General features: G+C 39.7%; 1 protein-coding gene across 4 annotated transcripts in view; it reads right to left on the bottom strand.

Moving 5' to 3' along the window:
• Positions 1-11331, bottom strand: part of ASB7 (ankyrin repeat and SOCS box containing 7) — a 50792-nt gene extending 39461 nt beyond the window's left edge. Inside the window, exons 1-4 of one of the 4 annotated variants that reach the window (XM_019460090.2) lie at positions 10781-11331; positions 10524-10617; positions 3164-3285; positions 516-777 (exon numbers count right to left, since the gene is read on the bottom strand). In XM_019460090.2, the coding sequence (XP_019315635.1) occupies positions 516-726 (211 nt within the window). In that variant the 5' untranslated portion in view covers positions 727-777; positions 3164-3285; positions 10524-10617; positions 10781-11331. The remainder of the gene's footprint in view (positions 1-515; positions 778-3163; positions 3286-10523; positions 10618-10780) is intronic. The other 3 variants (XM_053888774.1, XM_019460089.2, XM_053888773.1) reach the window with 3 other exon arrangements.
• Between the last annotated feature and the right edge of the window lie 118 nt (positions 11332-11449).

Genomic DNA, 11449 nt, shown 5'->3' with positions numbered 1-11449 from the left:
TACAGATCTGGAAAAGGCAGGAGCTCTAAAACAGTAATAAAAGATGCCATCCAAAAGTTTTTTTTTTAAAGAGGTAACTTCAAAAGATAGGACTTCATTAAGGGCATGACACTTAAAGGGACCCCTGCTAGGTCTGTTTGCATGAGCAATTATCAAACGGGAAACTTGTGCAACTCTCTAATTGTGGGTACCACAACCACTTCTGCTTCCGAAACAGAAGCAGCCAGACAACATGGAGGGTTGCTTTTACTTGAAATGACCCAGGAAAATCTGGCTGTGTATAAATACAGTTACAGGCGGGGGAAGCACATTATATTCACCAAATTGCGCTTTAAACAATCTGGTTTTAAGCAAAACGCAGCACACCTGCAACAAATCTTCACAAAGGAGAGAATAAGAAGGTGGGTATCAACCAAAGGGAAGCATTAAACATTATATACATGTACACATATATTTAAACTAAATATAATTTAAGTTTCTCCTTGACAAAAAAGGTTTGCTTCCAGAAAACTCACCTCCATGTTCTAGAAATACTCGAACACATCTTTCCTTCCCTCTTGCTGCAGAGAAATGAAGAAGGGTCCAGCCATTAGCATCCCGGCCATTTGGAGAATAGCCTTGTTCTAACATCTTTCGTACTGTGTGAACATCCCCGGCAGCCACTGCAGCCTGAATCTGCAATTCTTCCTGGAGTTCAGGGTTCCTTCGACAATGGTGGTGTAACATCCTAGCTGAGTCCACTTTTTACCAAGGATTCATTAGGTCACAGGGAATAGCCTTTAAGGGCAAGTAGAATATGTGAAGTTTAGAATACTTGGCTCCTCGCAGTGTCTATTAAATAGCACAGAATTTTCCATTGTTAAATCATGTAAATCTTAGTCATGACAGTTCATCCTACTACAACTAATTAATATGCACCTCCTATAACCGGAACTTTGGTAGCTTCCCAAAGATTATAAAAGATTTCAAACAAAAAGCCAGGCATAATGCCTTAAGTTGCGGTTACAGGAAATTTCTTCTGTAGTCTTTTGAAAACTCAAAGCAAACATCCTATGAACATAGCAGCATTATTTTAGGTATAATGGAAGGTGATGCTGGGCAGCCAGAAAATGGGAGACAACAGAGTAGTCAGGTGAGTGCTCGTCTTAAGAGTTTGATTTCCCTGGGGCACTGTGGGGGGCGGGGGGGGGGGGCGGTGGTGGACAGGGCTCAGTCGGTTAAGCATGTGACTTCCTCCACTCAGGTCATGATCTCGTGATCCCTGAGTTCGAGCCCCCCGTCAGGCTCTGTGCTGAGCTCAGAACCTGGAGCCTGCTTCAGATTCTGTACCTCCCTCTCTCTCTGCTTCTCCTCCACTCATGCTCTGTCTCTCTCTCTCTCTCTCAAAAATAAACAAACATTTTAAAAAAATTTTTAAAAAGAGTTAATTTCCCTAATGCATGCAGTTATAAACCATTCAAGGACTCGATCACAGATCAGTGAGTGAATGCAGGGTATCAAATGGTCAATTCATAGCCTATTAAGATTAAAGACTATGAGAAGCAGTTTAAAAAAAAAAATGAAAAACTTCAGATGAGTCCCCTAAAGTATTTCAATATTTTATTTTTAGCTCCAAAGAGTGAAAGGTTTGGGGGGGAAAGAAGTGCGTGGGGTAAAGTAAAATGCATAGAGAGTATGCATTTTCCTTTTTTCGTTTCTTTCTGTCCTCCCCACTTTGTTATTTGATGCATGATTTACCACCCCCTTCTTCTGCCACGTTATCTTTTCTACTTTTCTAATTTCAGTTTTCTAAAAGTTTTACTCTAATTGGCAAAGTACCAAGATCACACAAAATATCTAAAAACTCTAAGAATCGGGGCACCTGGGTGGTTAGTCAGTTAAGCATCTGACTTTGGCTCAGGTCATGATCTCACGGTTCATGAGTTTGAGCCCCTGTTCGGGCTCTCTGCTGTCAGCGCAGAGCCCACTTCGGATCCTCAGTCTGCCCCCTCCCCTCTCAAAAACAAATTAATTAAAAAAAAAGAAAATGTAGAAAATCCAAGTGAGATAAAAAAAAAAAAAAAAAAAAAACTGTAAGAATCGAAACACCACCACATGAAAAAAAATCATTTTAAAGAAAAAGTAGTGTCCTGGACTTCTGCACCCTCTAACAGGTCACAAAAGAGGTGTGCACTCAGGCTCAATATAAAATGAGATCTCCTTCATGCAAAGAGGAAAAAGTCCAAAGTGAATTGTGAAAAGTGGCCCTTACATGTGTGTGTACAAAAACTTTTTCAGTGGGTTTTTAAGCTTTACAGAAGCTTACAGAAGCTTAAACTAACACGCTTCTAAGAAGCCATTCCATCTGGGCTAATTTTAAGGAATAGATTAGACTCATCTCCTAATTAGGCGGCTTCCATTTCTAAAAATAAAAAATTATGTGATAAAGTCCTTTAAAGACATTTTGGTCTCCTATGTAGGTTAGACATCTTGGGATAATCTTGTTACCAATAATAATTTATCTTGCAAAACCTCTTGCTATAGATTGTGCAAAGGTAAACTTAAGCCTGACCTAGGTCAAATCATCACAGCTTAAGAATACAATCAAATGTCCTATGTTGTTTCATAAAGTGAAAATGGTTATTTCAAACTCGTATTCCTATTAAGTAATATAATTTAAAAATATCAGGCTACTATTACAAAGAGCTATCTCCTCAGAGAAAATTTGGAAATGAGAAATTTCCTGACAATTTGTCTCCTTAATAAACATGATTTTCCCCCTTATCCCTTTGCTTAATTACTTTTTCAATCAACACTATAAAACTAAGTCTCTCATCTTAAAAATGACCAAAAACCCTTTTGGAATAGGTTTCTGTGTATTTTTAGAGTTGTAAGCAAAGACACTGAATACCACTGGAAGAAATTAATGAAAACTACTACTATATACTCAAAATCAGCTTTAACAGATTTTTTTTTTTTTAAATGAGACCATTATCTTGGCTCTTAAATGAGGTCTACTATGTAAGATTCAAACAGTATAAAAAATAAACAAACAAAAACCTGGATTTTCTTTTAGCAAGTGTTGTGTTTAGTATATGTTAGCTGCTTTGAAGGGAAAAGCAAAAGCTATATGGATTTTCCTCCCCAGAACTGCACAGATGACCAATAACCTTCAGTCACTTACCTTGTGGAAGAATGTCCCTTCTTCTGATACGTGGATTGCCTAATAACCATTGTGCACATACAGCATTGTGAGGAGAAGGCTCAGAGTGTGTCCAGATTGCAGCGTGATTGAGCTTTCTTAACCTAAAAACAAATACCAATTATGGGAAGATTCCTAAAAATAATAAAAAATCAGAGATGCCTACACACTCTACCTTTCGATGAGCTTAAATTTTAGTGCTTTCTATCAAACTTCCAGAGCAGAGAAAGAACGCAGGTCAGTTCTTACATTACATTAATCTCCAAACTGGTACGGATATGGTGTATTTTCAGGATTTTTTTTTCTTAAAAGGGCAGTTTTTTGAAAAAGAGTAAATTAAAAAAAAAAATCACACATTTGAAATTCAGATGCAAGTACAGGTTCCTTTTATCTTATTTTTGCTCTATTCAGAATATATTTTCAGGCTTGCTTCATCTGAATTACTTTTTAACTGACACTGTTAGGCGTGTGCTCTTTTCTAAACAGGACAAAAATGAAAGTATGTGTTCATTCAATATAGTAGGTGGTCAGGGCCAAAATGGAATCTATGACAACCAAAAGGAGAGTATATCTTTAAATGCTGGTTCTTCATATGCCCTAAAAAGCATTATGTTAATCATTTTGAAATGGTTATTCCTTTATATATACATCAAACTGCGTAAAAGATTAACAACATCCTTGCCAGCTTCCCTATATGAATTCTGGAAAAATCCTCTCTACAATTGAAAGAAAAAAAGGATCTTTCTTCATATAGATTAAACCCTAGGTCTATGAACTCCATTAAGGTTAAGAGCACATGTTAAGTGACTTCCACACTTTATGCTCAAATCACTCTAGAAATTACTCACTGGGAGAACTACTACCCCACCCCATCCCAGTAGGGTAGGTATGCTAAGCCCTCCATCACTTAAACAGGAAAGGCTGGGCTACCTGAAAACCTGACAACCTGATGTACTATGGGGAAGAGTGGCAGTCCTAGGTGCCGCTGGTTGCACACCAGAATTTACAACCAATCCACATCAGTATATAGTCCACTTTGACCCTTTCCTTTTTCCAAGGCCAAAGACTTGGCCAGCACGCACTTGGAAACAATATTTAACTTAAAACGGACTATCATTTCTTAAAAAAATGAATTAGAGAATTAGACATGATCAGAACAACTCCTACAAGGCAAGCTGCAAAAAATGCAGAACTATCCTTACAGAGATGCCCAATTCTGAGAGTGGGTGGGGCAGGAAATATACAATATGAGCCTGGAGCATCTCACTGTGCCAAAAAGGAAGTGCTCAAAGAGAAATGCAGTGATGGGGGAATGTCACAGGAACATGGGCCAACCACAAGAGCTCTTAGTAGCTAAGCTGGAACAACTTGAACAAGATAAATATAAGCGGTATGGATTCTAACCCAAAGTCTAGAATAAATACCAACAGGCCCATAATGCTCTGATTGAATAAATAAAGGATGGAGCAGAAACAAATCTCCTGTACAGAATTCCATATAATTGCATGGATCCCCCCTACTCAGGGACGTAGAGCATAACTCCCTTCTCCTTTAGTGTGGGCCATGTAGAGATTTCCTTCCCATGAGGACAGCATGGAAAAGGAGGGAAAGAACAACTTTACGGCAAGAAACCTGAAAAACACTGCCTCAGCCTGGTGATCGTGGTTAACAGGCAGCAGTGCCAAGTCACGTGACAAGCATGGAATGAGGAGAATGGCAATTTACCGTGGTGATCTTTCTCTCCAAAGCCCATAACCCCCCTAATCATGAGAAAAACACCACACAAATTCCAGCTGAGGGACATTCTACAAAATACCTGACCAGTGCTCCTCAAAATGTCAAAGCCATCAAAAACAAGGAAGTCTGTGGAATTGTCATGGCCAAGAAGAGCTTACGGAAACAAGAAGGCTAAATGTAATGTGGTATCCTAGATGAGATCCTGGAACAGAAAAAGCATATTAGGTAAAAGCTAAAGAAGTGTGAACACGATATGGATTTTAATTAATAATAATGCTCATTGTTGGTTCATTAATTGTGACAAATCCATCTATTAATATAAGTTGTTGGTGGCAACTGGGTGTGGAGTACATGGGAATTCTGTACTGTCTGTGCAATTTTTCTGTAAGTCTAAAACTATACTAAAATAAAAATTTGTTTAAAAAATGCAAACCGAGGTCTCCAATGATAAGCCTCCAGCATTTTCCACAAAGGAACAGGTGATTATTTTCCACATGAGCTACATCTACATTGCAAAAATCAATGGCACTGGCTGCCTTACTTCTAAGGGTGTCCTTGGTATCCCCTGCCTCCCAAGAGAAGCGGAGATAGCTCTCCATGGTTTCAAGCCTTTAGGAGTCTTGTTCTTAGGCCTTCTATCTACCCATCGCCCCTTCCATGGAGGCAGAGGGGGTAAGTGGGGAGGAGGGCATGCAAAGTGGGGGTTGAGGGGAATATGAAATGGTACTGACTTATTAATAATATCAAGAAAAGGCTTTGTGTTAAAGGATGAAGTGACTATTTCTCTGAACAAGAAAGATGCACAAACCACAATAACTTGCAATAATGCCGTATGGGCTACTTCAATCAGACAGATGAAAGTCCACGGAGCCCCTGACATGTGTTTGGCACACTGCTAGGCCTTGGCCACTGGTGTCGCCCCCTGGTAAAACTTTACTAGAGAGTTCTGCATACTTAAAATAAATTAGATACACCTAAAAATGTTAAGATCATGTTTCCCTTTTCTGACAATACCAAGTGCTATAAACAATAACTATAGGTTTAAACCAAAAGAGCACTTTAGATGCAATAGTTTTTACTGGAAAAAAAACAAGACACACATACCATGCACACAGAGTCCTTTGTCAGCTGCATCCCTTAAATTATGAAAGGCAATGACTTAATTACCATTACCAAAACATCCTAATAGTCCAAAGCACCAGACAAGTAATTAATTTTTATCTTGGTGTTATTTTAGGAGAGTTTGCACTTAATAGAGTATAGCTATCCACATATGAATACATTTAAAAAAAAAAGACTATTGAACTTAAAAAGTAAATATAATATCTAGTGCTACACATGCTATTTAAAAAATCAGAGAGAAGTTGGGGTGCCTGGGTGGCTCAGTCGGTTAAGTGTCCGACTTTGGCTCAGGTCATGATCTCACAGTTCATAAGTTCAAGCCCCGCATCGGGCTCTCCACTGTCACTGCATAGCCCACTTCAGGTCCTCTGTCTCCCTCTCTCTCTGCCCCTCCCCTGTTCCTCTGCACGTGTTCTTTCTCTCTCTCAAAAATAAATACTAAAAAAAAAAAAAAAAATCACAGAGAAGTCCAGACACAGGAAAATGGAGAAAAGTCTATATTCTCAAGGAGTGCACATTTGAAAATCTGATAGTTCATGAAGAAGTCACCTATAAAATAATAGAATATGGCCAAGGAGGCTATTTTCTAAAGAAATAAATGTACAGTGTAAGCTGTTTTTAAATTAATGACTCACAATGACTAAAATTCTGAGGGTATAATCTTAGAAATCCCATTCCAGGTTTCAGTCAGAAAAGACAAGAAACAAAAAACAAAAAACAAACCATGCAGACAAGACTTCAGAATTATGTATCAAAATGAGCCATTTCCCCAATGTCTATCATTTTTATATGAGGTTTTACTGCAGAATAGTGTGGTGAATTGTGTTGTTTAAATTTTACGAATCCATCTTTTCTAATCTATGTCAGGTCAAAAGGAAACAATGCAGGCCTCTGAGCTTTTACACTGTTGACCATACTAGAAAGTATACATTTAGGAATTAAAATTAACACTGAGGCACCTGGGTGGTTCGTTCAGCCGGGTCATGATCTCACGGTTCGTGGGTTCAAGCCCCACATTGGGCTCTCTGCTGACAGCTCAGAGCCTGGAGCCTGCTTCGGATAATATGTCTCCCCCTTTCTCTCTCTGCCCCTTTCCACTTGTGCTGTCTCTCTCCCTCTCTCAAAAATAAGCATTTTAAAAAAATAAAAAATAAGATGTTAACACTAAATTCTATAAAGATGCCAAAGGAACTTCATTAAGTTAAAACTAAACTTCTTGCTTCACATAATTAAAAGAAGTTTATATTCACAGAACAGAGTGAAGAGTAAAATAACTCTAATATAAAATATATTTAAGACCTGTCTAAAATTGTATAAAACTTTCACCAGATTTGCCACATGTCCCCGATTTCCTCTGGCATAAATGATTAGTCACTAATGGCTCTTTGCATATTATTTTCACTAAAAGTCCACATATTTTTGGATTAGGTGATACAAATTAGAACTGTGCTTTCAGATTTCACACCACTAGAAACAAGATAACAGCTTGCTACTCAAAAAAGGAAATAAGCATTTCTTTGTAGAACAGACAGAGATATACAGGCTGGTAAGAAAATAAAATCAGCAACTCCAAGGATATTGGCTCTGAGGAAAAAAAAAAAAAAAAAAAAAAAAAAACACCATTGGGTCACAAGTTCTAAGAGGGAAGATGGCTGCAGAAACACTGTAAGGCCCAAAGTGTACAACATGGCCGAGGTCTATGTTGACCAGCACTATTGATATGATCAAGAGCCTGGAACCCAAAATAAAGTAGAAGTGTTTTCTAGTATCACTCCTCATGGTTAGCATGGTGTTTATGTTCTAAAACAAGTAAGGGTATTCATATTTCCTCCAAATTACTGGGCCTCTGCGTAACACAAGGATGTGTTATCATGCACAACTTATCTATAATTCTCAAATGTTCCAGCAGAAAAACCAACCATTTTCATGGAATGTGAAGGAGGCAAGAAAGGAAATTGTATAATTCACTATGCAGACTCAACTCAAGGCTTAAATCACAAATGTTGTAAATGAGGAGGTCTTGTCAATATTATCATATTAACCCCTGTCCGGCTTTATCATCTTAGCAGCCTTACATCAGTACCTAGAAGGTTTGCAAAAAAAGAGACAATCATTCTCCGTAGGGAGTGTCTTCAGCTGAAAATGAAATAAAAGGCTGTAAGTCAGATATTAGGTAATATATAAACCTTATCTGACTTTAGGCTTTTTAGGAATAGTATGAACTTCTGTGTTACCAAAGTTAAACGTGAAGAAAATAGATATATATAGAATATTAAATAATCATGCATGGTATTACTTCAGGTATAAAGAATGTAAGTATAGAGCCACAGCATACTCTAAATGCATCACTGTAGATCTTCAGTTAAAATCAGTTATTCCCCCTATGTGACTATAAATCTATATTTGGTTATCAAATAAATCAGGCGCTTTCCATTTTTTTTTTTCTCTAAAAACCTGTATACACGGCAATCGAATTAACACAAAGTTAACTACCAATCTGAAAAATATAAACTACCTAACTGTCCATGCTGGTAAATATTTACCCATATTAAACGTTTTAAATGTTCAGCATAATCTAGACCAAACACTCTCAATCATGCTAATACTAGGAATAGATGCCAACGATTTATATACATATTCCCTAATCAGAGAAAGGCAGTTAAAAGCTGAGAGGAGCAATGAAATATTATTTAAGCAATGAGAATGATCTGGCTGGCAACCAGAAGAAAGCAGTGTTCTCTCTGTAACTTACAAGCCTGACTCGCCACAGACCTGCTCCCTTACCATCTCAGGTGGTAACACCCCTTGCAAATGAAAACATGCTAGAGTCGTATCTAAAGTAGAAAAAATATGTAAGTGAGAAGGCCTGAATAGAAAACACATCATTTGTCTTTACCTTAAAAACATATTCCAAATACGTTAGCATTTAAAAGACAAAATTCCTAAAGTAATCATTGGGCATCTCTCTGGAGATTTGCATATTTGCATAATGAAAATTGCCTTTAACTTTTATAGACTTCTGCCTAGCTTTTACTGAAGTGAAGTGGACCCTATATGCACATAAAGGCTGCCCTAAATGTTCACCATGGAACAGTCAGTGGTAGATACTGATTTTCAATTCCATTCAGTAGCATACACTCTCCCTTTGGAGTCCAGGACCAGGTCTCAAGAATATGCAAACCCTCAGAGCACTTAAAAGTATCTTTAGCAATGTCTTCACAATTAAAAGAATCAGGAAAGGCATACATTTCTTTTGGGGAAAGGCAGAAAGTCCAGTGGAACAGAGTAAATCAACGATTTCCTAACAACTTCTGCTATTTTAAGTACTTCTTTGTACCTGAAATTCCCTAAACAATCTGAGATATTAAAATAACTCTGAGATTAACAAGTCACTTTATACTCCTGTTATTGGATATTAGAGAAGTCATTCACTTGACTAATTTGTGAATTAACTCTTATATAATTTCCCTGATCATATTCCCTCTTTAGGAATTACATGAATGTCCTAAACTTACCTTTGGTGTATTTTCCAGAAGCAGCAACAAAATACGACGACAGAAATGTGATCACATGAATTAGATGCTTAAATTTCAATCTAACAAATTATCTGTAAGGATTTTGAAATAAACCTTATCTATGAAGAGTGCAAGAATAAAGCCCTAGATTCTAAACACACCAAAACATCCCTTTGTTTTCAAATTCTTGAGTGTCAAATGATTAACAAAATATTGTATGAAGTTTTGTAAGTTCTTCTAGAAAATCTAAGGTGTCACAAATATTACTTATCGTTTTACAACAGTTTCAGAACCCATTCACATCTGTCAACAGAAACACATAAAAGCCAGAAGAGTTAGTTACAGGTACGTGCTTCAGGAGCAAATATTGCTTTCATACTATCCACACTATTAAGGTACACAGATTCACTTTTCACTAGCAGAAAAAGTCAAGTTATTTTCCAAAAGTCATAAATTTCAAGCCATTACCGCATCTTCCTCTACCAAACCCTTGTCCGTTAGTTAACTCAAAAGATTTTCTGACAGAGTTAGAGGAAAGGTGATAGGCAGACATAAGGGGAAAACAGAAAATTGTGGTTTAATTAAAAAGCAGAGTCATTCAGAATTAACAAGCAATTAACAAGGAATTGAGGAATTCCTCTGAGAGTAAGGTTTGGGGGGGGGGGCTACAAAAAGGTCTCAAAGTCTCAGAGCAGGGTAAATGGTACAGTGTACAGAAAGATAATGCAAAAAAGAAAAAGAAAAAAAGAAAACACAATGTACAGAGAAGGGAAAATATGTTTCTGGGATAGAGAAGTTATTATTAATTAAAATCTTAAGGATCAGGCACCGGCAGAGTTTTGTTTTTGCTGGGAAACTGGGTGCCAGGAAAGACTTGCATTTCCAGGTAACCACGCTGAAAATAAAGCAATGCTTAATGAGATAGGGGCTAGAAATAAACAATGGGGTGGGGAGATCTGGCTTATTACCTTTATACAGGATGCTGGTCAGAGGCTCTCTGCTGCTTCTCTGGTGGGTGGCTTGACCCTTCCTGCTCTCTCGTCTCCTCTAGCCAGCTCAAACCTGGAAAGCAAAAACCAGTGAGTGGTGCAGTGACCCAGGGGCGAGGAGGAAGGGGCTCTGAGAAGGGGTAGCAAAAGGAAGAGTGATAAGGGCAGGCAGGAAGAAGCAGTGATTCTTCCTCCCCGCCAGTCCCCTTCCCCTCGGGGGAGGTAACTGACTTTACCTGTCTCCTCAGCTGCTGCTTCTCTTCCTCCTTTCAGCCTTCTCCACACTCACCAACTTCTCCATTGAACAAACATCCCAGGCAGGGCCGGACACGGGTGTTCCTGATCCTTCTTGATGCCTCACGGCCCCAGCCCGCCGAGCATCCAGACAGCCGAGCAGAATGGGGGCGACGGTCCTGACCGCCGGGCAGCCTCGGGGCAGGGGTGCAGGGAGGAAGTCCCGGCTCGGGTGGGGGGGGCAGTCCCGGTCTGAGGGCTCGGAGCAGGGGGCTGCCGCGCTCCGGGCCGGAGGCTCCCAGCTACCGGGGCACACGAGAGGTCTCGGGGCAGCGAGGTCCCGGGTCATACAGGGTCCGAAGTGCCAGCCGCAGGGGCTCCAGGCAGGGGGCTTTCGGGATGCACTTTGCACTGGGCCACCCCCGCCCCCTCCCTCCAGCACTTTGGGGTCACTGGGATGGGACCAAGCCTTCAGCAGCCAATCAGCGGCCGCACTGGAGCCTGAGCCCGGAGCCGTAAACCAGGTCCGGGGTGGGTGGGGGTGGGGGGTGGGGGCGACTTGGTTGGTTGGTTGCTTCCTTCTCCCCTCCTTACCCCCAGCTGCCCCCACCCCTTGCCTGCCGTAAAGCCATCTGCGCATTCGCGACAGTTAGAGGAGGCGTGCCGATCGA

Source organism: Panthera pardus, unplaced genomic scaffold, assembly GCF_024362965.1.
Source record: "Panthera pardus isolate Hobbes unplaced genomic scaffold, ASM2436296v1 HiC_scaffold_24, whole genome shotgun sequence".
In the NCBI taxonomy this organism is placed as follows: domain Eukaryota; kingdom Metazoa; phylum Chordata; class Mammalia; order Carnivora; family Felidae; genus Panthera; species Panthera pardus.
This window is presented reverse-complemented; position numbering and strand designations above follow the sequence as displayed.